Here is a 27,862-nt window from a genome sequence, read left to right as displayed (position 1 = left end):
GAGTTTGAAATTGAACAGAACTTTTCTTTTTGAAAATCCTATTTCTATCCGAATTGAAAGACGTTCAAAGATAGTCATATATGATTTTCGTGACTCATATATTTTATCCAAATTTTATATGGTTGGATAGCCCTTGAAATTATCTTTCCAATTATATATTATAATATTAATTCCGAGCAATAACGGAAAAGATATGAATAAAATGTCAAACTCTATCCAAAACTGACACCGTCTCACTATTTCGGCCATATCTTTTATTCTAAAATATATTTTAATCTGATTATAATTGGGTTAGAAAGTAGAATTCAAGAGCTTTGCAACAATATTTAACTGATTGTTTGGACTAAACACTAGCCTCCCTATTCTTCCATAATACTTCCCTTAAACACTCCAAGGAGTCCATACTTAACTGATTGTTTAGACTAAATCAACTCTACTTTTTAATTTAATTGTTTCAATTTGATTTATATTTTAATTGAAGTTACTAACAATTTATTCATGATGTAGCAATTTTAAGGAACGCGCGGAATATGAGCAATTAATTAATTTAATTACTCTTATTTTATTTTAATATTGCTAGTATCATGATTAGGGTTGTTTTATATTCGATTTGACTAACACTATTGTAGGCGTCGTTCGAAATGCGCCTACATTAAAGCATGTGATGAATATGCTTGACACTCATAGGAAGTGGGAATTTACATAATACGATTAGAGACAAAGCAAAGTAGGGAGCCGCCAACAAGTTTTTAAGGAACTTGTAAACCGTTCACGGATCATAAAAAGGCAACCGCGATAAGGGAAAACGATAGGCAACAGCGATTGACCCGTGAAGGTTACACCCCATTCATAATCCATGAGATTACTAACTCCATATGGTTCGGAACCACGATAGGAGGATCGGGGATGATGGTACGAAGTGAGTCATGGAGTCACATTCGCACGTATTAGCCTCTACTCGATTCTTATAGTGAAAAGTGATTCCTGCGATCTCAAAGGCATACAAACAAAATATTCAATTTGCTCCAAACTATTATTAGGCTAAATTGGTTGAATATTAATGCAACATATAATTCTAAAATATTAGTGATCACTTGATTTAACAACACGATTAAAAAGGAACTTAAGCTGGTTGTCCAAATTATCTTATTAGGCATGATTTCCAATTACATATTCCCTTTAAACATGCAATATAATGATCAATAAATATAATAGAATAAACATTAATATTGGAAGCAATTTAACAATAATAGCGTTAGTTAAATCAAATAAAAATAACCTAATCATGATGCTAGCAATAAGAATAAAAATAAGAGTAATTAAGTGAATCAATTACTCACTTTATGCGTTTCCTTAAATTTCTACATCATGAATAAACTTTTAGTAACTTCAATAAAAATATAAATCAAATGAAAATTAAATTAAAAAGTAGAGTGCTTAAGGAAGGTATGAAAGAATGAGGAGGCTAGTGTTTAGGCTAAAGAGGGAGAAGAGAATTACTTGATGATAAAGCTTGTTGATAATTGAAAAAAGGGAGATATGACCTCTATTTATAGAGAAAAAAGAGGGTCGAAGAATCAAGAAAAGATAAGAATTCGAATCGGATAAAACTCTTGCGATAGACAACAATTTTTGTTTTTATCATATCTTTTGATCCAGAAATCGGAATAAGATAAATAAGATATCGTTGCAAAGCTCTTGAATTATAATTGCTAACCCAGTTAGAATCAGATTAAAATATTTTATAGAATAAAAGATATGACCGGAATAGTGAGACGGTGTCAGTTTTGGATAGAGTTTGACATTTTATTCATATCTTTTCCGTTATAGCTCGGAATTGATATTATAATATATCATTGGAAAGATAATTTCAAGGGCTATCCAACCATATAAAATTTGAATAAAAAATATGATGCACGAAAATAATAACTGACTATCTTTGAATGTCTTTCAATTCGAATAAAATTAGGACTTTCAAAAAAAGGAGTTTTATTCAATTTCAAACTCTTTAATCTTATCTTTTCAAAAAGGATAACTAAGATCTTTTAGAAACTTATAGAAGCTTCTAATTAATCCTAATTGTTTTAGGAATGGGATTAAATAATTTGGACCCTCCACATGATTATTGGGTCGTAGGTAAGGTGGGCTTAGGTTCGGTTTGGACTCAGTTTAATATTTTGGTCATAACTTATTCGTTATAACACGGATTTGGGCTTATAATATATCGTTGGAAAGCTCTTTTAAAGACCCATCCAAATATTAAATCATTGGACCCAGATTATGGACCAAAATAAACTGTATTAAACGTTTTTATAAAAAGGACACGAAATGAATGATTTTAAAGGACACGAAATGAATTATTTTGAGTTTAAAGGCACGAAAAGAGGAAAATAAGTTATGGTTTGGGGAAATGGGATAGCAGTTGGGTTGGTTTTGTGAAATGTAAATATGAACTTAACATGGATTTAAGCACTCCAAAGATTAAATACTCAACCTGACCAATAATGGCTGTGAAAGGTTGTTCATCATCGGGTTTGGTTTTGGGAAGACATTTTTAGGTGTCTACAACTATTATTGTTAAATTGCTTCCAATATTAATGTTTATTCTATTGTTATAATGATAACTATATTGCATGTTTAAAGGGAATATATATAATTGAAAATCAGGCCTAATAAAATAATTTGGACAACCGGTTTAAGTTCCTTTTTAATGTTGTTATTAATTCAAGTGATCACGATATTTTAGAATAATGTGTTGCATTAATATTTAACCAATTATCCTAATAATAGTTTGGAGCAAATTGAATATTTTGTTTGTATGCCTTTGAGATTGCAGGAATCACTTTTCACTTTAAGAAACGAGTAAAGGCCAATACGGGTGAATGTGACTCCATAACTCACTTCGTACCATCATCCCCGATCCTCCTTTCGTGGTTTAGAACCATATGGAGTTAGTAATCTCATGGATTATGAATGGGGTGTAACCTTCACGGGTCAATCGTTGTTGCCTTTCGTTGTCCCTTAATCGAGGTTGCCTTTTGTGATCCGTGAACGGTTTACAAGTTCTTTAAAAACTTATTGGCGGCTCCCTACTTTGCTTTTTCCCTAATCGTATTATGTCAATTCCCACTTCCTATGAGTGTCAAGCATATTCACAACATGCTTAACGTAGGGGCGAACGACGCCTACAGTAGAGATCTGGGTTTAGGGTTTTAGAGTCGCGCCGTCAGGTGGCGCGCGCAACTCTCTGAGTCTCGCTGGGTATCGCGCGCATCTCAATGAGTCGCGCGCGCCGGAGTTTTATTTATTGATTTCTCCCTACTTTTATATCCCTTAGTTTAATTTTTCATATCTATAATTTAGTTTATATTTTTCAAGATCAAGAAATTAAAGAAAACAAGTAAATAAATTAGAAAACTCAAGTAGCGAACACTACAAAAAAAATGAGAATAGGCAACACTTAAGATTGCAACACTTACAAAAATGTTACTCTTAGTAATCTAACGCAACAATATTTTTTTGTTACCTTGATCTAAAGTAACAAAAATAAAATGTTGCTCTAGACTATACTTCCTCCGTTCTATTAATATTGCAACAATGGACTTTTTGCACTATTCATCACTCTTGTTTGACCATATAATATGATTTATACGTTAAGTAAAATATAGGCATGTGGGATTTTGTTGAATTCATCTCATAAAATACTTTCACAATATTAACTTTTTTATAATTTTTACTCTTACACAATTATAGATATTTAACATATAAAATGTGCTTTGGGATGCGTAATTTCCTCCTTGTTGCAGTATTAATAGAACGGATAAAGTATAAGGCAACAGCCGCTTAAAGTGTTACCTTTTTCTTGTCAAAGGCAACAAACATAATAATTGTTGCATGAAAAGATAACAATAACAAAACTATTGTTTGAAAATGTAACATTAATATCTATGTTGCCATCTATGACAACATTTATGGCGAGTGTTTTATATATATATATATACATATATATATATATATACATATATATATATACATATATATATATATATATATATATATGACTCTGAGGTCACAAGTTCGAGCCTTACCAACTTTAATATGGAGTACTAGTTACTAATAAAGAAAAGCAAAACTAAAACAAATGAAAAATAATTAAAAGCTAACCTACTTAACTGCGTACTACTATTCCCATTTTATGACAAATTCCCACCTAATCAAACAAAGTCCACCGACTTTACAAAAAGATCTAATAGGCTTAATTATCAACAAAACCCATTAATGAAGTTAAGCATCAGTGGAGCGTTTTGGATTGGGCCCGGTCCGCTTATTAGCGAGATTTACTTGGGATGTCTTAACTAAATACATGTTCTCCATTATCTTGACCCGTCATTCCATAACAACAATGTGGACCTTTCTCTTCCCGAAACCGAGCCCTTAATCACCAAACTAAATTTCTTTAGCTCAATCTTGGGCTTTAAATATACGGTAATAAAATATAATCCGAATCTAATGTTTCGTAGTGGTTTAATAAGCTGTAAAATCGTCATAATCTGCAAAATCCTACAAAATAATACCAACTCTATAAAATCACTAGAAAACGTATATTAATAATAAAAATAGCTCCGAAGAGCTCAAATAAGCACAAATATGACGGTGAGACGGGGAATAAAAAGGCATATAAAATAGACTCATCAGCAACATTGAGGTTGGCTAGGAGTATTCAAGTCTCGCAAAGGAGATATGGTGTTTGATTTGGATGATTATTAAGGATGTGTTTAGGCTAAGGTTAATAAAATGGGATTAAGAGAGAGAAGATGATTAAGAAGATGAGAGGATATGATGATGATTATGATGATTGTTGGTGGTTGGAACTGGGGAAAACGACCTCTATTTATAGGAAAAAGATCGAGGGTTGAAGTGATCAGAAAAGATCAAAATTTTGAATCGGAATAAAACTCTTTTTATTGCTTCTCAATTGGGGTATCGTGAAGCAATGGAACTTTCGTGGTGCGTTGGAAACAATTTTTGCAATTTTTGTTTTTATCATAACTTTTGATCCGGAAACCAGAATAAGATAAATAATATATTGTTATATTTTGTATAATTTTAGATATGATCAAAATAGTGGGACAATGTTAGTTTAGGTTTATTTGAAGAGAGCGAGGTTTTATTCAATCTCAAACTCTTTGATCTTTATCTTTTTGAAAAGGATAGATTATATTAGAACCTACTAGAGACTTCTAGAAGTTCTTAAAGAATCCTAAGCTAATTGTTTTAGGATTCTGAATAAGGTATTTAGACCCTCACATGATCATTAGGTCATAGGTAAGGTGGATCTAGACTCGGTCTAGGCTTGGTTTAGTGTTTTAGCCATAAATTACTCGTTATAAGTCGGATTTAGGCTTTTAATATATCGTGGAAAGCTCTTTCCAAGCCCCATCTCACTAAGTAATAATTGAACAAGGATTATGAAGTATGGAACAAATAATTTGGTTTAGATGTGTTTAAGGTTTACACAAGAATGAATGATTTTGGGTTAAAAGGCACGAAATGATATTTTGGATTAAAACATTTTAAGTTAAGTTAGAAATAAGGTCAAGTCTTAAAGGAAATTTCTGAGACTCTTCAACTATTTACCAAACTCCTAAATTAAAACGTGAAAGGTACTCATCACTGAATTTGGTTTTTGGGGAGACACAATCAGGTGTCTACACTACCCCTCCCCGCACGGGACCGACATCCAGACACACTGCGACCTTGCTATCAACCCCACCTCCTCCCTTCTCCCACCAACGACATCCTACCACTCCCCCTAGCAACCCCCACACTCCCTTTTACTTCACTTTGATAAATTCTCTCTCCTCTTTCTCTCATCTCACATAGAAAGAAAATCTCGTAATTCTAGGGTTAGGTTTTTCTTCTTCTCTTCAACAATGGCACAAGAAGATTGATCTTGAGGAGTTGTACGACGGTTCAACAATAATAAGAGTTATGGTCTATTACACCTAACCTAAAATTAAATTTTTTTACTTATCTTGATTTGAACACGTTAACTAAGTAGAAATGGACTTTGAAATAATGTAGGAAACTTAGTCTAACAATGAAGGTATAGCTTGGTGGTCAAGGCCTAATTGGAAAACCTAAGAAGAAGAATGGAACCAATTATAAAGCAAATAGAGTACTTTGAATTTCAAAGGGAATTGGTTCCAAGAGTCATATATTACTGCCTAGCGGTTATTGAAGTTAGTGGGGTAAATCGTACCATGCTTGTCTATAAATAAGAGGGAAAGTTCAAGAGAGAGACGTTAGCAAATCAAGAAAAGCATTTCATTTTCTTTAAGATTTGTTCTTAGCTTTCTTAATTAGATTTCTCTTTGCTTAGTAGTCAAGTGACAGTTTAGTTCCTTAGTATGTATTGAAGATCAATTGTGTTCTGCCGATTGTACGAACATGGAGGTAAAAAAAAAAAAAAGAACTTTTTTGTTCATCATTCTTAAATCAAATATGAAGGTTATCATACTTTGATGGAAGGTGCAACCGTTGAACTCACCCTTATTGTTGGCTCGGAACAAGCCAAAAGTCGCCGTGGGGGTTGATTTTGGGTGGTGGACAAGAGTGGGGCCGTTTCGGAGTGGGTGTCGTGGTAGATGAAGAGAGTCGACATGGGGGAAAGGGGGGTTCTGATGGGTGTCACAAATGACACCCATTTGATGAGCATTTAAGTCGTTTTTACCTTCTTTTCATGGCTTTCATGCTTAATAAATGCTTAGCTTTATGCATTTGGTCTTGGTTTACCTTTCCTCTCTTATTTTATAGCTTTTATGCATTTTGTTGGTTTTTTATGCTCTTTTCTCCTTTATTTGCTCTATTTTTGTAGTTGTAGGTATTGTACGAGGTTTGGGTCTTGATATTGGTGAATTACTAAGGTGGGAGATGCTTTTGCAGCAAGCTCATGGCAATTGGAAAGCTCAAGATGCAAGGAAGTGGATTCTCCAAGTTCTAGCTCTTGCGCTCTCAAGTCGTGCTCTCATGATGGTGGGGTGTTGAACCCACAATCAAGTGCTTTTGGGACTACCTCTCTTAGTGTTCATCATCATCATGTTGTGCGTGCATTCGAAGAACTTAGCAAACGCATGAAGCCGCGAGAAGATTAGATGAAACCTAAAAGAGCGCGGGCGCGCTGCCCTGCTGCGCAGACGCACACCCCTACTGCGCGGGCGCTCCTCTGCGGGTTCCGGTTTCGCTCTTCTTTGCTTTGCGTCTCTTATAAATACCCTTTTGAACCCAATTTTTGTAAGCAAGTTTCATTTTATATTTAGATCATATTCTTAGCTTAGTTCAGAGCTTCTCTCTCTAGTTTTAGGTTTAGCTTAGGAGTATATTTTAGAGAGAGAAAGTGAGGAATTTCAATGGTGATTGAGAGCTTGAAGATTCAATGGTGACAATTGTGTTGGAGATCTTCTTTATTATCAATGTACATTCTTAACTCTATCTCATTTTATTGCTTTGTTTAATATTCAAGTTTGTTTTATTTGATTTTGATGCTTGATTGTTGATTAGTGTAATTGTTCTTCATATATTGTTAATTCTTGATTTCTTTAGTTGTTTGTTGATTAGATGATGATGTTAGAGTAATTGTTTGCTAGGGATTGGGTGAAACTTGTATGATTGATTAATTGTGCTTAATTTGGTAATTGTGTTGATTAATTGTTGAGATTAAAGTGATTAATGGAAGTTTGCATGTGTGTAATTAGGCCTTGAGAATTATGCTAGATTGCATTGTAGTTTCTAATGATACGGACCATTGATTTAGGAATTGCAATTGTCGATTGAGCTTGATTAGTGAGGCTCCTAGTTAGAGTCTCTCGTAGTTGGTGCTAGTTTGACCTTTAGAAGATAGCTTGTTGACTCTTTTGATTGAGCTTGTCATTAGTCTTCACAACCATTAATTTTCATATTGTTCCCGAGTTTCTACAATTGTCATGATTACTTGTTGATCCTTGTTCCTAGTGTTTATTTGTTTGGTTCTTCATTTTGTTAGTTGGTTATAGTGTTTACCTTTTATCCTTAGACTTCGACCTAGCTTAGGCGCATAATTGAGAACACTTGAACATTACCGTTCCTTTGGGTTCGACCCTTGACTTGCCTCTATACTTGTATATAGGTTTGTTAAGTGTTTATAAATTAAGTTTGATCGAGGGAGGATTAGTTTCAACGACCTAGTTGAAAGGAATGGTGTCCTTCGAACAAGTGTATTATTCTGATAGCGGGTTCAGAATTATTAGAAAGCTAATATATTCAGTAAGGTCAAGTGATCAGAATGCCTGGGTGGAGGCCGCTTCCGATCAGTAATATTAATATAATTAATATTACAGCTTAATCTTGACTGAACCCTTCGGGTCACACCCAAGCAAAATATACGAACCAACTCGACGAATTAATTCGGAAGAAATTAATTCGTCGCCCGAGTGTTAAATACTTAGACGTCGGTAATTCCAGCTTAGAGCGTCGAAATCGATCGTCGGAAGTCGAGTCAAAATAATAAAAGACGAGACGCGCAAAAATAATAATAAATCGACCATATTCCCAAAATACCCCTAGCATCGGAGTGCCCCGAGCATCCGAATGCTAGGGGCAAAAATGTCCTAGCAAAGGTGGCTAGCAAACACCAAGCCGAGCCTAGCATGGCTGGCTGGTGCGTGCTAGCGCACCGTGCTAGCAGCCATGGCCAGCAGCAGCTAGCTGCCGCAGCTAGGCACGCTAGCACAGCAGCAACCGCACCGCGCCACAGCAGCAGTCGCGCCACAGCAGCAGCTGGGTGCGGGCTGGGCTCGGGCCGGGCTCGGGCTTGGATCATGGCTTGGCTCGGGCCATAGGGCCGTGGATTAAGGGGAAGCATGGAATATGGGAACAAGTGGGAGAGGACATGTGGCACAAGGAGAGTATTGAGTGGGGAGCAAGTATGGTCCCCTACTCTCCATGTGGTCCTCACCAACCCATCTCACATGGTAATGCCACTTGTAGATTTATTATTAGTTTGCAATTTTAATTTAATTTAGCTTTAAATTAATTTGTGGAATTTCATGATCCCACATTGATGGGATAGAAATTCCCACTCATACTTTCCTCTATAAATACCAACCTTGGGATTTGGAGTAAAGTGCTTGAGTGGGAGTTAAAAAGAGCATTCCATAATTTTTAGGAAAACTCTTAAACTCATATAACACTCGGGTTTTGGTCGGACCTTGCTAACCCCAAGGTAGCGGACCTTAAAGTTGTGTTCGCCTTTTTGTGGGTGGATACCGTCGGAGGCGCGGCGCTTGACGTGCTCGTAGCTTTCAAGTAAGAGCCCTCGGTTTTTGGGCGAAGCTCGCTTCGAGGGTAAGATTCGTTATCTTTTCTTTGTGATTATTTATTTATGCTTTATGATTTTAATTATTGCGAGTGGTTCCTCGGGTCGGGGTTGTTTCCGCGGTGAGTCGTACTCACCAAACCCCAACAGCGGTATTGGAGCCCCGCTCGTTTATTTTTATAATCATGTTTTTCAAGGTTTATTTTGGCTTAATTTTCTGGTTTAAGTTGCTAATTAGATTAGTAGCTCGGTTTTATTTATTTTAATCCCGTTTTAATGTCTAGTTTGGCCCAGAACCCAGATTTTCGCCCAAGACTAGTGAATTTTCGGTGGAAAACGTGTTCTGGAAAGGTTTTTACCCCCAAGGAACCTGTGATTTTAGCCAAATTCTGACCAGAAATGCTTTTTTCGAGGGTTTTTTCGTTTTTGACGAAAAATTTTAAGTCTTTTCTAACCTTGAAATTAATGGCATAAATTGTTGATTATATGGTTGATTATTTGCATTATTTTCTGCATTTTTATGTCCCCTTAAAGCACACATACTTGGTAGTATTTGATGCTTAAAGGTAGATTTATTTTCACATAATTGCAAACTAATTGCTTTTTAGTGTGAAAGTTTTATTTTTGAGGCTTCCTAAGTGTTAAAGATTCAATCTTTATTTGTGTAAGTGATTGAAACTTTAAAAACCACTAAATTCCATGTTATTTTGTGTTAAACTTTGATGTTTTAATCATTTTGAGTTGATTGGAAACATAAAGTTTCGATTTTTGTGATAGAAATTTGGTTATCTTCATGTTGGAAGATATAATTTTCAAGGATTCACAAAATTTAGATGTTGGAATTTTCATTTGAACATTAAAGTTCATATTTTTCCAACTTCCCTTTACTTTGTCAAATTCTCAAGTTTAATTTAAATTGATTAAATTGAAAGTGAGAAATTGCCTCAATTTTATAATGCACCAAGCTAAACCAATTTAATTAAGAATGGTTCTTGAAATTATTTTGGTAATTTGCACTTTAAAAATTTTATTAAGTTAGACTTGTTTAAAATTTTATTTTGCTCTCTAAATTAGTTCTAAAATTAATTTAGAATTAATTATTTTTGTCTCGCGAAAAAGGGATCAAATCCCGAGGCTGTGGCACGCAAAACGAGGCAATGCACCACCTTGGCGAGCCGGGCTGCACAGCAGCCCATATGTGGCTGCCAAGGTGGCAGCGCCGCCTTGCTTGCGGCCACACGCGCGGCAGCAGCCACGCACGGCAGCAGCACACACGCGGCTTAGCCGTGGCAGCAGCTCGCGGCCGTGTGCCGTGGGTCGTGTGTTCGTTTTTTGGCGTGTGCGTATGCTTGGTGCGGTGAGGTGACTAGCCGTAGTAAGGCTTGATGTTAATTTTTTTGCCGTTTTACTTATTTTAATTAATTTTGTTTATTTTAATTAAAATTTTGGGAGGCTAGGCCTCAGTTTTGAGCGGCATTGGCAAAATTTTATTTTGACAAGTTTGGGTGCTACCGACTTAATTAATTAGATTAATTAAGGAAATGCGGAACTTAGTGGGAGCTTCAATTATTAATGACGTAAATTATATAATCGGTTAAACAACTTTGACTAGTTTTAATTAGGCGTGTTAATCGGATTAACCACCTAGATTAATTACTAGTGCGCGCGTTGTTTAAATGCATTTTTACTTTGTTTTAAATTTGTAAATTGCATGGGCCATTCACAAATAGTGAATGGATGAATGGAATATATATATTCTCTCTCACAGGTTTTATGAAATGGCAACTAGTGGGACCCGACTAGGATAGAAAATACGGACTACGTGCCGTTATGTATTTTTGTAAATCTAAATACGGTCTACGCACCGTTAAGTATTTTTGTTTTAATATTTAGATTATTCCTAGTTGTAGACACTAGTTTTTGCATAGTTTGGTTAAGTCTTGAAGACGGCGTATCTTGGAAGACAAAGCCTTGAATTGCAAATGAAGACCTTTTGAAGATATGAAGATTTCAAGGGGTCATGCTAGTTGCCAATATGCATCTATAATTTCGCTCTATATTTTATGCTTATATATATATGTGTGTGAATTATTCGTTAGATGCATGTTTAGGTTTTCTTGATGTTGCGATGATTAGTTAAGTTCATTTAAATCAACCAACATAGAAATCCTAGGTCCCTAATAATATTGAGTCAAACTTGCCTTTCTAAAACAACACTTACTAACCGGACGATGGTGATGGTAGGCTACGCCAAAGCGAGGTGCCATCACTTCTCCAAGGGGCATAAGGCACACCGGGTGTGCACGTTGGTTTTGGTTTAACTCATCGGTATGAGTGAGGAGTCCTCACATACCGTGGCAAAAGAGATACATCGTCAAAGATGCATTAGATGCGACGATTGTCTAACCAAGAGTGGCTTAGAGCCATTAGCAAGGCAATGCTTACCCTAGAAGATTGAGTGTTTAAGACAAGCCAAAGCATGCTTAACCACTCTTTGTTTCTTCGGATCTTGGAATCGCCTTATTTTCACAAAATAGGGACAAATTTTACGTGTGAATAAGACGTTAAATAAGTATTGAAAATTTGCATGAATAAAATTCAATCTTATTTAAATAATTTTGAATGGTTTTTCATTAAAATTCTTTCAATTGTAGAATCATGTGTTCAACCTCAAACAACCAGTTTTCATTACGCTCAATTCTCGACAAGGAGAAGTTGAGTGGTATCAATTTCCTTGATTGGCAAAGGAATTTGCGCATCGTTCTTGTGCAAGAACAGAAAGAGTATGTCCTTGATGAGGAAATGCCCGAGGCTCCCAATGAGGAGGTAACTCAAGCGGCCCTTAACCGATGGCAAGTAGCCGATCGGGATGTCAAGTGCGTAATGCTAGCCACTATGTCTCCTGAACTTCAGAAAACCTTCTTCGAGAAGGAATCGGCCTATGAGATCATTTCTGAGTTACAGAATATGTTTCAAGAGCAGGCTCGAACTGAAAGGTTTGAAACCCACAGGCAGATCCTTGAGACTAAGCTCAAGAAAGGAGAGCCAGTCAGCCCACATGTGCTCAAAATGATCGGATTATTTGAGAACATGGGAAGGCTTGATGCGGGGTATTCAACTGAAATGGTTATTGACATCATTCTCCATTCCCTTCACAAAGGCTATGACCAGTTCAAGATGAACTACAACATGCATAGCATGGAGAAAACCCTCACCGAGCTTCATGGGATGTTGAAGCAAGCTGAGCAGACGCTCAAGGATGAGGGAAAGCATGATATGCTCATGATTAAGAAGGGTAAGCCGTTCAAAAGGGCAGGCAAAAGGAAGAAGGGCTTCAAGGGGAAAGGGAAGAAGAACTTTCCGCCTAAGCCGAAAGCTACCAAAGACAACAAGGAGAAAAAGGTAGCATCTTCTAAGTCTGATTCGAATGCTTCTATTGCAAGAAGAAGGGACATTGGAAGAGAGACTGCCTCAAATTCAAGGAAGATAAGAAGAACGGAACCGTAGCTTCTACATCAGGTATTTACGTTATAGACTTTAACTTCACTAGCTCGGCTTCATGGGTATTAGATACCGGATGTGGCTCACACCTTTGTTCCAATTCACAGGCACTAAGGAACACTAAGAGGCTAGCAAAGGGAGAGATCGAGCTCCGGGTAGGAAATGGAGCAAGGATTGGTGCTATTTCCGTAGGATCTCTTAGTTTGTCTTTGCCCACGGGGCTAGTTTTGGAACTTGACAATGTTTATTGTGTTCCCAACATTACCAAAAACATCATTTCAATTTCGGCGTTGGACGCCAAAGGTTTTGAATTTCGAGTTAAAGACCAAACATGTTCATTTTATCTCGATAATGTTTTATATGGTACGAAACATTCAGAAAATGGTCTTTATGTGTTATCACTAGACAAGGAAATTTATAACGTTAATAATCCTGCAAAGAAAGCTAAGACTACACAGTCTAGTCAAACTTACTTGTGGCATTGTCGCCTTGGCCACATTAACATCAAACGCATCAAGAAACTTCTACAAGAAGGTATTCTTGACTCATTTGATTTAGAATCCTTTGAGAATTGCGAAGGATGTTTATTAGGCAAGATGATAAAGCAACCATTCTCCAATTTAGGAGAAAGGGCCGGTGACTTTTTGGGACTAATACACACCAATGTATGTGGACCAATGAGTACACCCGCAAGGAGTGGTTATCGGTATTTCATAACCTTCACGGACGAATTTAGTAGATATGGTTATGTCTATCTAATGTCGCACAAATCTGAATCGTTTGATAAATTCAAAGAATTTCAAAAAGAAGTTGAAAACCAACTCGGCAAGAAAATCAAAGCGCTTCGATCGGATCAAGGTGGCGAATATTTGAGCCAAGAGTTTGATGACCATATGAAAGAACATGGAATACTTTCAGAGTTGACACCTCCGGGAACTCCTCAATGGAATGGAGTATCTGAAAGGAGGAATCGAACCCTGTTAGACATGGTCCGATCTACTATGGGTCTTAGTGAACTTCCAATCTCTTTCTGGGGACATGCACTTTTAACTGCGGCACTCTCACTAAATCGTGCTCCATCAAAAGCAGTGGAAAAGACTCCATATGAATTATGGACAAGCAAACCGCCAAGGTTGTCTTTTCTCAAGATTTGGGGATGCGAAGCATATGTCAAGAAACTCATTTCTGACAAACTTCATCCGAAATCTGACAAGGTTTACTTTGTGGGTTATCCAAAAGAAACCAAAGGGTATTACTTCTATAATAAATCCGAGAACAAAGTGTTTGTTGCTCGTGATGGTGTCTTCTTGGAGAAGGAGCATCTCTCCAAAATGACAAGTGGGAGGAAAATCGAACTCGAAGAAGTTCGAGAGGACGAGCAACATGGACAAGTTGACAATCAAAGTGCTTACCAAGCAGTTGTTGACATTGGTCAAAGTCAAAATATGCAAAGTCAACCCGTCAGTCCATTACCCTACGTAGGTCGACTCGGCCAAGATCTCAACCTAACAGATATCTCGGTGTTGTATTAACCAAAGATCAGGACATCCTAGTAGTGGATGGAGATGAGCCGGCAACCTACAAGCAAGCTATGACGAGCCCCGACTCTTCAAAATGGCAAGAGGCCATGAAATACGAAATGGACTCCATGTTTGAAAATCAAGTATGGGACTTGGTTGATTTACCCGCAGGTTACACACCTATCGGATGTAAATGGATTTTCAAGATGAAAACCGACAAAGATGGAAATGTATTTATTTACAAAGCAAGGCTGGTAGAAAAAGGTTACAGGCAAATTCACGGCGTTGATTATGATGTAACCTTTTCTCCAGTTGCTATGCTTAAGTCCGTTCGAATTCTTCTAGCGATTGCTGCATATTACAATTATGAAGTATGGCAGATGGACGTCAAAACCGCCTTCCTCAATGGGATTTTGGAAGAAACTGTGTATATGAGACAGCCTGAAGGTTTTGTCGACTAGAATAATCCTAAGAAGGTATGCAAGCTTAAGAAGTCCATTTATGGATTAAAGCAAGCAAGCAGAAGTTGGAATCTGCGATTTGATGAAGCCATCAGTAAGTTTGGTTTTATCAAGAATCCAGATGAGTCTTGTGTCTACAAGAAGGTTAGTGGGAGTGACATCGCCTTCCTATTCTTATATGTCGATGACATTTTGCTCATTGGAAATAGCATTCCATTGCTAGAGTCTGTAAAGGCTTGGCTCGGGAAATGTTTTTCAATGAAAGACTTGGGAGAGGCTCAGTACATATTAGGCATCAAGATCTATAGGGATAGATAAAAAAGGATGATAGGAATGAGTCAGAGTACTTACATCGATAAGGTACTGGCTCGATTCCAAATGGAAGGAGCCAAGAGAGGGCACCTACCCATGTCACATGGCATAACCTTAAGCAAGAAGCAGTGTCCAAAGACACCTGATGAGCGAGAAAGGATGAGTCGAATTCCGTATGCTTCGCTTATTGGATCGATCATGTATGCCATGATATGTACTAGGCCGGATGTATCGTATGCCTTAAGTGCTACGAGCCGATACCAATCAGACCCAGGAGAGGCGCATTGGACTGCGGCCAAGAATATTCTAAAGTACCTGAAAAGGAACAAGGATAAATTCCTGGTCTATGGTGGTAAAGATGAATTGGTTGTTGAGGGATATACCGACGCAAGCTTCCAGACAGACAGAGACGACTTCAAGTCACAATCAGGATACATATTCTATCTCAATGGGGGAGCGTTTAGTTGGAAGAGTGCAAAGCAAAGCACAACCGCTGATTCTTCAACTGAAGTCGAGTACTTGGCAGCATCTGAGGCAGCCAAGGAGGCAGTTTGGATTCGCAAGTTCATTGATGAACTTGGTGTTGTACCCTCCATCAAGGGTCCAATAGACCTCTATTGTGACAACAATGGAGCTATTGCTCAGGCTAGAGAGCCACGAGAACATCAGAAGGTCAAACATGTCCAGAGGCGATTTCATATGATTCGAGAATGGAAGTCAGAAGGTGAAATCAGAATTTGCAAAGTTGGAACGGATGACAATGTAGCCGATCCACTTACTAAACCTTTGTCTCAAGTGAAGCACAACAAACACATTGAGGCAATGGGAATCAAGCATGTCGTGAACTGGCTTTGAATTCCATTTTATAGTGTTTTAATCAAATTTTGAACAATGTTGATGTAAAGCACCATGATGAACCATTCAGTTTTGGAGTAATTAAAATTTTCATGCAATTTAAATCACTCCGTCTCTATTTTATTGTGGTTTAGAATTAAATAATGAGTCCATTCGATTTTAATAAATATTCAAAATAGGGTATCAAGTCAATGGCTTGGATAAAGAAACACCAATTAAGTGAACATTGAATATTTTAATCGAAAATTATCCCTAATCAAGGTCATATTTTGTGGACGATTGATGACCATCAGAGATTAGTGTGTAGTATGATTTGTAGCACCGTTTCTTGTGCTATGAGGATATAAATCATTTTCACAAGTATTGGTTTAGAACCATACTGGATCGACCTATGAGGATACTTTAAGATATTTAAAAATCGTCATAAGTATTTTCTCATTATTACTATCGGAACTCTTTTCCTTTGACCATGAGTAGTGGGAGATCTCTTGTTTGAGTACTGGTCCGCTTTGGTATCCGCCAAACGTCTGCCGTAACTGGGGATTATAAAGACATATATCAGGCGGGTGAATCCTCTTAGTAAGAGAAGCTACATTACAAGACTGGAAATGTCCCCCTACTAACAATAGGGAACATGTCTTGTTGTTTACAAGGCCTCTCGAAGAGCGAGACTGTGAAAAATGCATGGCCGTGCTCAGATGGATTTTAGAAATCATCTGCTTATTGACAGTCAAACTCGGATTTCGAGAAACACTTCTGGACGTAACAGAGATGACTAGTAATCTTACTCTGTAGTTCATGAAGAGAAATGAAGAGTCATAGGATAAGGGCTATACACTAAATGCACACTTGTCCGGAAGGACAAGTGGGAGATTGAAAGGAATGGTGTCCTTCGAACAAGTGTATTATTCTGATAGCGGGTTCAGAATTATTAGAAAGCTAATATATTCAGTAAGGTCAAGTGATCAGAATGCCTGTGTGGAGGCCGCTTCCGATCAGTAATATTAATTCAGCTTAATCTTGACTGAACCCTTCGGGTCACACCCAAGCAAAATATACGAACCAACTCGACGAATTAATTCGGAAGAAATTAATTCGTCGCCCGAGTGTTAAATACTTAGACGTCGGTAATTCGAGCTTAGAGCGTCGAAACCGATCGTCGGAAGTCGAGTCAAAATAATAAAAGACGAGACGCGCAAAAATAATAATAAATCGACCATATTCCCAAAATACCCCTAGCATCGGAGTGCCCCGAGCATCCGAATGCTAGGGGCAAAAATGTCCTAGCAAAGGTGGCTAGCAAACACCAAGCCGAGCCTAGCATGGCTGGCTGGTGCGTGCTAGCGCACCGTGCTAGCAGCCACGGCCAGCAGCAGCTAGCAGCCGCAGCACGTGGTGCGTGCAGCAGCTAGCTGCCGCGGCTAGGCACGCTAGCACAGCAGCAACCGCACCGCGCCACAGCAGCAGCTGGGTGCGGGCCGGGCTCGGGCTTGGCTCGTGGCTTGGCTCGGGCCATAGGGCCGTGGATTAAGGGGAAGCATGGAATATGGGAGCAAGTGGGAGAGGACATGTGGCACAAGGAGAGTATTGAGTGGGGAGCAAGTATGGTCCCCTACTCTCCATGTGGTCCTCACCAACCCATCTCACATGGTAATGCCACTTGTAGATTTATTATTAGTTTGCAATTTTAATTTAATTTAGCTTTAAATTAATTTGTGGAATTTCATGATCCCACATTGATGGGATAGAAATTCCCACTCATACTTTCCTCTATAAATACCAACCTTGGGATTTGGAGTAAAGTGCTTGAGTGGGAGTTAAAAAGAGCATTCCATAATTTTTAGGAAAACTCTTAAACTCATATAACACTCGGGTTTTGGTCGGACCTTGCTAACCCCAAGGTAGCGGACCTTAAAGTTGTGTTCGCCTTTTTGTGGGTGGATACCGTCGGAGGCGCGACGCTTGACCTGCTCGTAGCTTTCAAGTAAGAGCCCCCGGTTTTTGGGCGAAGCTCGCTTCGAGGGTAAGATTCGTTATCTTTTCTTTGTGATTATTTATTTATGCTTTATGATTTTAATTATTGCGAGTGGTTCCTCGGGTCGGGGTTGTTTCCGCGGTGAGTCGGGTCAGGGTTGTTTCCACGGTGCTTTTGTACGTACTATGACTACTATCATACATTATTTTTGCCTATATATTTACTTTACTTATTATTGTAAAGAAAACAAATGTTATTAAATAACATGTTGTATATATGATTAAATATAATATGTAAAATTAAATTATTCATTTGTTTATAATTTAAAGTGTAATGCTATTGATTGTTACAGTTATACAATACCATTATGTAAAAACGTTGTGATAGTCTAATATCATATCACCACTAATAAATAAAGTCAATCTCACAGCCAAGCCACGAGACAACGTCACTTTGGCATTCCAGTTTTTCGCCAAGCCATATATGCGACAAATATATATAATTGTGACACATATGATGCTAATTAAGCGAAATTTAATAGATTTTTAAAGATAAAAATATTGTATAAACTTTTATTATCGATATACTTATAATATTTCATATATATACAAAATTAATCCTAACTTTTGATAAATATCTTATAATTCTTTACTATTTTCATCTTAAAAATCATTTTAAAAAGTACTTTAAAATAAGATCCATTTATACTATACTTAATTTTCTTAATTAAAAAAATAATATAGGATCAATGAAAATAAGATTTAATTAATTAGGACAAATGATTTCAGGTTTGGTAAAAAAACCTTTCACTTCAGTAATTTAAAATCTTTCATTATGTTTTTTTTTTTTTAAAAAAAAAAACTTTAATTATCATAAGGAATTATATGATCGTCTTTAACATTTGATCCAAAAAGTTTATCCTAAACTTTTATTAACATATGGGTTTCATCTGGGCACAATACTAGTATATATGTAAAGGAGAATATTTTTGAGAGTTACATTATTGAATTAAAATTTCTTTAACGCAACATGTAAGATTTTAAATTTTAGTTATAGCCAAATAAATAAGAGATTTGTAATTTCTTTTAGAATTAGATAATTCAAATGCCACATAAGCAATATTAGTGAAATCGATTTGAAAGTTTAAATTAGGAAAATTTGCTAATTGCAATCATTTGAAGTTAATATTTTGCAAATTGCAGCCATTTAAAAAAAAATTGCAAATTGCAGTCCAAATAAGTTCTTCTAAATTGTAAATTGCAACTGGTTTCAACTTTTTCAACGGTTTACTTGTCGAAATATATTCAGTTAAGGTTTTAGGGGTCATTTTTATCTTTTAAGGATCTGAATTGAGCTCGGAATCATCAAAATAATAACGTAAATGCTTCATTTTGCATAACAAAAATGTATCGATTTGTGGGCAACTATTTTTGTTGTTTTAAAAACGAGGCACTTATGTTTTTTTTTTTTTTGCTATTTCCAAGCTCAATTCGGATCCTTAAGAACTTAAATGAACCCTATAATATTAACCGAATATTATTCGACACGCAAACCAATGAAAAAGTTAAATCGGGATGCAATTTACAATTTATAAGAACTTTTGCGCTGCAATTTGATTTTTTTTTTATTTTTTTGAAAATGAATGCAATTCGCAAAACACTAACTTTAAATGGTTTCAATTTACAAATTTTTCTTTTTTAATTTTTTTTTTTGAAAAAAAATTTTCCTTTAAATTAATTAGATATAAAATCTTATCTTTTAATATTAAGTATTTTATATAAATATACTACCTCTATTTCATATTATTTGCAACGAGTTGACATAAAGTATACGAAAAGTGTCTAATAATTACAAATGATATGAAACGCAGGCATTGTAACAAATGAAAAAATAATTACAATTTATTTAAGAGTAAAAATTATTAAAAACGAATAATTGACAAATTTTATCACATACATACAAAAATATTTGTTTTTAAAAACTTCAAACAAATTATGTGTCGCTGCTTCATCTAGTAATGAATAAAAAAAAAAACCCAAAAATTAAAAAAGAAGAATATACCTCATAGGTGAAGTTAATTAACAAAAAGAAAAGAAAAGGGGAAAACTTGCGAATACACAACCTGCTTGTTCCTATTTTTTGCGGGTGAACGACATTCCCACGACACAACTCCCCTTTCATTGTTTACTCCGCCATTCCCCTTTTTAATTCTCCACTCTTTTCTTCGTCTTCCCCATTTTCCCTCTTGTATTTGTTTGTTCTTCCAACACAATTTTTCCTGCATTTTTCAATTTTCTGTTAACATTCATCCAATCAATCATCATGTCTTCTGCTTTGGCTGTTCCCAAAATCTTTTACTCCATCAATCATAATTATAGTTATAATAGATCCAATGACAAACCCCTCTTTGATCCTGTTAAATCTTTACAACCCTCTTTTCTTGGATCTGTTAACAAACTTAGCGTTTCTTCGAAAATACCCTTTTCATGCTCTTCTGTTTCCACTACTGTTGTTGCTGTGTCTGAGGTTTATAAGGAAAAGAAGTCCAAAACTGCTGCTTCTCCTTCAAATCTGGTAATTTTTTTATCACTAAATTCTCTTAATTTACGGCTTGTTTGTTATCTTTTTTGTTTTCAGTTTTCGGGTTTTTCTCAAAAACAAAATAATGTGATTTGTATGAGTATTACTAGTTTTTAGTTACAAGTGCAAGGCTGTTAGGTAATTTGAATGTTTGTCTTGATTAATGTCATGATTTGATGATAAGTACGGCATTTATGTCATGTGATTGTATATATATTTTATAATTTGTTAATTGTGATCAGAATTGTTGATTTGAAACACTCAGTAAAAGCAAATTAAAGCTGATCTATAATCATGTAACTGTTAGAATTTATTAAGGAAGAATTTTGATTGTTGATTATTTTTTCTAGTTGATTACTAAAGAGGAAGGTTTGGTGCTTTATGAGGACATGACTTTGGGTAGAGAGTTTGAGGATATGTGTGCCCAGATGTATTACAGGGGAAAAATGTTTGGATTTGTCCATTTATATAATGGGCAAGAGGCTATTTCAACTGGGTTTATCAAGTTATTAACCCAGAAAGATTCTGTTGTTAGTACTTACCGTGATCACGTTCATGCCCTTAGCAAGGGTGTCCCTGCTCGTGCTGTGATGAGTGAGCTTTTTGGTAAAGCCACTGGTTGCTGCCGCGGGCAAGGAGGGTCTATGCACATGTTCTCCAAGGAGCATAATGTTCTCGGTGGTTTTGCCTTCATTGGGGAAGGAATTCCTGTTGCCACGGGAGCTGCATTTACGAGCAAGTATAAGAGAGAGGTGCTGAAGGAGAACTGTGATGATGTGACAGTGGCGTTCTTTGGAGATGGGACTTGTAACAATGGGCAGTTCTTTGAGTGTTTGAACATGGCTGCATTGTGGAAACTCCCCATTATTTTTGTAGTGGAGAATAATTTGTGGGCAATTGGAATGTCCCATGTAAGGGCAACTTCTGATCCCGAGATTTGGAAGAAGGGTCCTGCTTTTGGGATGCCAGGGGTCCATGTAGATGGAATGGATGTTTTGAAGGTGAGGGAGGTGGCAAAAGATGCTGTTAACCGGGCTAGGAGTGGAGGAGGTCCTACCCTGGTGGAATGTGAAACTTACAGGTTTAGAGGACACTCTTTGGCAGACCCTGATGAGCTTCGTGACCCTGGTAAGTTTTAATTAATTTTACTTCATTCTTTTTTTTAACTTGCAGGATTACATTAATTGTTTTGTATAATATTCTGTGTCTTAATATGTTTTCCAGTATTCATGAATGTCTATTTTTGAATTGTAATAATGTGAAAATTATGATTGCTTTCAAAGATTATCAATGCCTAATCTTGTTAGTACCATTTTTGGTTACTAGCATATATAGGGTTTGCACTTTTGTAACTCCCTTTCAAGAACTCAGTATTAACAAAAGTGACGATTCCCTTTTTTTTGTAGCACTAGCTTATCTGTTTCAATTTGTTGGAATTGCCAATAAATTTTCTTCAAAACATATCTATCTAGAAGTAATTAATTTGTGCAACTGTCACGAGTTTCTAAGTAATCCCCTTTGGTACCAGAAGTGTCTCCCATCTTGTTGTTTGATCTTTGTTTTGCTGTAAAAAGCAATGAGTTTTAAGCTGTGGAGTAATTTTGTTTTGTTTGTCATAGTAATTTTCTATCCTGTGTTGACCTTGTTACCTTTTTATTCTCTCACAGACCTATCAAAACAAACATATTGCGGATTAGACATCTTTTTATGGAATCAATCATAGTCTATTTTTTCTACACCATCAAAAATCCTTTATTGGTTTGATAGAAGTGTAAGAGATATTTCCTGCTGTCAAATGAACTTTAACACCAGCTACTACCAAAATCCGTGGCTAATAAAGAACTTTTATCATGGATTTTATTTGAAATTTGAGCATATGAATTATGCATACCTTTGTAACCTTTTTCTACTTAAAAACTCAGAAGTTGACTGGCATTGAGATGCTGCACTCTGTGGAAGGCCCCTTGAAGTAGTCCGTCAGTGTCAGTTATTGATGAAACCTTTGTTAAGCTTTATAACTCTTTTGGCAGATGTAGTTTTATTTTAATTATGTTATATTTTATTGTAGTGTATTATATTTTGATTAGAAAAGAAAACCAGGTGGACATCATGAGACATCTTTTTGGATGAATTACAGGCGAGTTGCATGCATGGCTCACTTTTACCATTGCATATACCTTCTCTTATTCTGCGTATCTAATAGGTCTACTACATACAGGAGGACATCATTCTATCTGATACCATACATTTCTTTTCAGTTTTCTTAGGTGTATAAATAATTAACTTGAGTTATTCGAAGTCATAGTGATGAAGATGGCATCTTGACTTTTGTTTTTTCATATAATTTTGCAATTGACAAATAATTCACTTTTGTTGGCAGATGAAAAGGCTCGCTACAGTGTTAGAGATCCAATAGACTCTTTGAAAAAGTACTTGATTGAGAACAAGTTGGCCAGCGAAGCTGAACTGAAGGCAATCAAGAAGAAGATAGATGAACTAGTTGAGGAAGCTGTTGACTTTGCAGATCAAAGCCCTGCTCCCCTTCGAAGCCAACTTCTTGAGAATGTGTTTGCAGATCCAAAGGGATTTGGAATTGGACCTGATGGTAAATACAGATGTGAAGATCCAAAGTTCACAGAAGGCACTGCCCAACTTTAACTTATTTTCAGGATTTTAATGTATTTTTTCCTCCTTATAACCCACCTCCTCTTCATAACACCTTATTGTTTTATTAGGTTTCTCATTCTGTATCCCTGTTGAATAGTGTTATCTGGTTTGTTTTGAGCTGCAGCTGTGCAGCCGTGATTCTAGTCTTTTATGTGCCGATATATTTATCTATCAAGTTATTCAGATGTGTTTATGTGCTGATATATATATATATATATATATATATATATATATATATATATATATATATATATATATATATATATATATATATATATATATATATATATATATAATCTGGTTCTGGGAGGTTTTTTTAAAATCGCATTGTTTGCATTGTTCTACACCTGGTGTTATTATTCATGCACTCATGTGTAAATTACAATGATCATTAGAGCTAGAGTTGTCAATTCGGGTAAACAGGTCGCGTTTGGGTCGTGTAAGATTGGGTCGGTCAACTCGGGTCGGGTCAATTTGAGTTAATGTCGTAACCTATGTGGGTCGGGTTCGGGTTGAGTCATGCTTGAGTTGAGTCACGTCGGGTCATACATCTTATCGGGTTTGGGTCAGGTTTAATTCGGGTTTTTACGGGTTTAAACGGGTTAGGGTAATTCTCGGGTTCGGTTCAAGTCAATAATTTGTGGGTTAGAATCAGGTTGGGTCATTCTTGAGTTTGAGTTGGGTTCGGTTTAAGTCGATAATTTGCGGGTTATAATCAGGTCGGGTCATTTCCAAGGTGGGTCATTCTCGGGTTCAAGTCGGGTTTAGTTCAAGTTAATAATTTGCGGGTTATAATCAGGTTGAGTCATTTTCAAGTCGGATCATTCTTGGGTTCAAGTCGGGTTATGTTCAAGTCAATAATTTGCGGGTTACAATTAGGTCGGGTCATATCTAAGTCGGGTCATATTCTGGTTCAACTAACTATAAACAGATAATTATCATTTTTATCAAGCTAATTATTTCGTTTAACTATAATACATATGGCAACATACTAGGGAACCATAGCTTATAATTTAGGAAGATAATTATCTCCTTTGACCATACAACAAATATATAGAGTACTATATTTAACTCTTAAATTTGGGGATGATGCTCATTTCTTTTGCTGGCCTGGACCGACTTGGTCTCCCTAGACAAAATGCATTGATCAACAATAATAAGGTGGTCTAAATTGAATTTAAGGTGATTTGAAATCGGGTCAAGAACAATTTGGGTTAAGTTTAGGTCAGTTCAATAACAAGTCGTGTTGATATCACATAGGGTTAGTAACAGATCAGGTTGAATTATTAGGTCGGGTTAGTAATAGGTCGGGCAAAATTCAGGTCAGGTCAATAACAAGTCGGGTTGATTTCGGGTCGGGTTTGTAACAGGTCGGGTTGAATTTCGAGTTAGGTTAGTAAAAGGTCGGGTAAGGAACGGGTCAGGTTGAATTCAAGTCGGGTCATATCCAGGTCGGTTCATGTTCGGGTTCGGATCTTTCATACTCGGGTCAACTCGGATTTAGGATTGGTTTCAGGTTGGGTCAGGTCGGGTTTAGGTCACTATTTTTTCGGGTTCAGATGGGTTAGTTAATAATTGGGTTTGGGTCGGTATTTCGGGTCGGGTTAGCTTTTAACAGCTCTAATTAGAACCATCAGGTAAATTCCCTAATTGAGTTTAACAAGCTGGTTTGTGAAAGCTTAAGCAACCATTCTAAACTAAGTCTTTAATAAACCTGTTCTCAATATAAGCTTTTATGTTACTAGCAGTGTTCAAAGCATTAATCATCGGATTTTCAGATATAAAGTTGGCTCGGTTAATTTATATTCCGAGAGACCAATTGACAATATTGATATAAAAATTAGCGTCGATGACATATTTGTTTAGGGTGTTTTTGTCCCTTGGGAGAGTTATGTCACCAAGACTGGTCCGGCGCGATCTGTACCTACAAAATACGGAGACTCCGGTTGGTAGGAGCTCCGCCTCCGACGATCAAGTTAGTATCGGTCGAAGAATGAATATGAAAAGGTGAGGAAAAGGTAAAAGTGAGATATTCTCGGATTTCCAAATCAAGTGTTTTCTCTGATGTGAGAGAATGTAGGTTTGTTGTAATAAATGAATTGTGTCCCCCCAAATGGGGAGATCTCCCTATTTATAGGATCATTGGAAAATGTGCCCTTCATTAGGTCAGGATGACCTAATGGGCCACGTCGTTTTGCGTCGCTCTTGGGAATTAGGGCTTCAAGGCCGTAATTCCATTTGTTATCTGAGGCTAACACGTGTTAACTGTTGAGTGGCCCATATTAGACCTGTTTAGGACTGACGTGTGTCTCTCTCTGATTGGGCCATGTGTCTAGGGAGTTTTTTTCCGAAATATTTTCCCCTCACAGGGGTGAAGTGGCAGGCCACGGGGTGCTTGTGACACGCGCCCCCCTATGAATGGTGAACAATAAAAAGACTGTCCGCCTTCTGTTAGAGTGACGGGGATTTCCCTGTTTTCACCCTTCTATAAATAGGGTTTTACTCCCTCTTTCCCCCCCATTTTTGACCATTCTTCAAGTCTAGAGAGAGAAAGAGAGCATTTTTTTAGAGAGAGAAACTCTAATTCCGCCTGTAGCTGATTTCTCCAGCTTCTATCTGCCTTTTCAGTGGACACAACTGTAGGAGTTTATAAGTACTATAATGCGGAAAATCATGAATCATATTCATAAAACACCTAATCTCAAGATCGCATGCATAACACACAAGACACATAATCATACCTTTGAAGCGTGAATTCTACAAAGCTATTTGACAGGCAAATCAGGGAGAGAATAGAGCCCCAAGAGTTGCTCCTCTACTTAGTCCAGGAGATTCGAATGAGTCGTCCACCAATACTAGATTGGTCGAGTGAAAGGGAAGAACCACGATCACCACCTTTAACTGATAAACGACCACCGCACAAATCACCACCACCACGAACCACCACAGGCGCCGAGGAGGAGGGGAGAGCCGTGAGAGAGAGAGAGAGAGAGAGAGAGAGAGAGAGAGAGAGAGAGAGAGAGAGAGAGAGGAGTTTGAGAGGGTTAGGTTTCGTGTTTGCTAATTAGGGTTTGATCAAACTGATCACTGAATTCAATTCATGAAAACCCTAGGAACTTAGTCTATTTATAATTTCATTAGAATTAGACTAAGTCATGAAACCCAAAAACTCCCCTTATTCCTCCATATGTCCGACCACCTAGAGTGATGAGGCCTGTGATGGGCTTCATCCTCTAATGCTCAATATAGGCCCTTTGTGTGACCTTATAGGATCCGTCCAATTGGGCTTTGGCCTATTTTATTATCCCAAAGATCGTTAATACCTCTAGCTATGATATAATGACAACCCCAAAGTACGAACTTAATTATCTCCATAATTTGATCCATTTATATATCTAGTAATTGCACACAACGAAGACATAATTCCATCAATCTCCCATTTATTTGAGACAAGTGTGCAATATTCAAATTCCTTAAGTCAATATGCATCGACTTGATAATATGATTGCATCACATGTCGAGATCTTATATTAATCTACAAATCGTTTCTTGAAATCTTTAGAATCACAAAACCAAATGATCACTGAGCAATACATTTGAACGCGGCCACGTATTTTCTGAATTCTCCCTCTTCAAGCGGCCATGACACATTTCCTAATTTAATAGGTAGACCCCTCAATCCTATCTTGTCACAATAAGTCTCCCACTTAACTTTTGAAATAACCAGGAAACATCTTTTATAGCCTCAAAGTCTTTTGAATGCACCATAGTCAAACATCCATTGAATCAAGCAAACGGTGCGGTAGAAGCGGCCAATAAAAACTTAAAGACTATCATCAAGAAAATTATTGAAAATTACAAAGATTGGCCTGACAAACTCCACTTTGCTTTTGGGGTTATCGCACGTCAATTCGCTCATCAACAGGAGATACTCCATTCTCCTTAGTCTATGGAATGGATGTCGTACAATCTGTAGAGCTAGAAATACCTTCCTTACACATTGCATTGGAAAGTAAACTCGATGAAGTCAAATGGACTAGAGCAAGATATGAAGAGCTAATTCTACTTGATGAGTAACGACGAGAAGCTCTACATCATACTCAATGCTACCAAATTCATATGGCTAGACACTTTAATATATAAGAAGGTCAAGACAAGAAATACCAAGGTAGGAGACTTGGTGTTAAAAGCACTAAGGAAGAATGTCCTAGACCCAAGAGGCAAATTCAGGCCTAATTGGTCCGGACCATACATTGTCAAAACCATCCTATCAGGAGGTACTGCAAAGTTAACTGACATGGATGGTAATGATTTTTCAAACATGACAAATATTGACTAACTTAAGAAGTACTATTCATAATTACTTGAGTAGGATACTCAAGAGAGCTACGTTTGGCATGATTCCTTAGGAAAGGATACGTAGGCAACCCTTTACAAGGTGCGACCACTTTAATTCTCACAAAAATCGATTCGTCAGCAACAGAATAGTCGGTGCACAAAGTTTAAGTTCAGCGCGATGCAACTTCGACAATTTTCTAGACGGCGACAAAGTTTGAATTGAAGTGCCAAGTGTTCCGCAATAATTTGGGAAAATTTCGGTGTTTTCTGGAAATTTTCGACTTTTGTACTCGAATAATTT

General features: G+C 36.9%; 1 protein-coding gene across 1 annotated transcript; it reads left to right on the top strand.

The window, feature by feature from the left end:
• Positions 1-20,090: 20,090 nt before the first annotated feature.
• LOC145641818 (pyruvate dehydrogenase E1 component subunit alpha-3, chloroplastic-like) lies at positions 20,091-23,428 on the top strand. The gene is made up of 3 exons (XM_081692787.1): positions 20,091-20,550; positions 20,907-21,684; positions 22,937-23,428. The coding sequence occupies exons 1-3, from the start codon at positions 20,299-20,301 to the stop codon at positions 23,212-23,214; spliced, it is 1,308 nt and encodes a 435-aa protein (XP_081548913.1). The 5' UTR covers positions 20,091-20,298; the 3' UTR covers positions 23,215-23,428.
• The last annotated feature ends 4,434 nt before the right edge of the window (positions 23,429-27,862 follow it).

The sequence above is a fragment of the Chenopodium album genome, chromosome 8, assembly GCF_948465745.1.
Source record: "Chenopodium album chromosome 8, dcCheAlbu1.1, whole genome shotgun sequence".
Taxonomy (NCBI): Eukaryota; Viridiplantae; Streptophyta; class Magnoliopsida; order Caryophyllales; family Amaranthaceae; genus Chenopodium; species Chenopodium album.
Note: the sequence above shows the minus strand (reverse complement) of the source record. Positions and strands in the feature narration are given on the sequence as shown.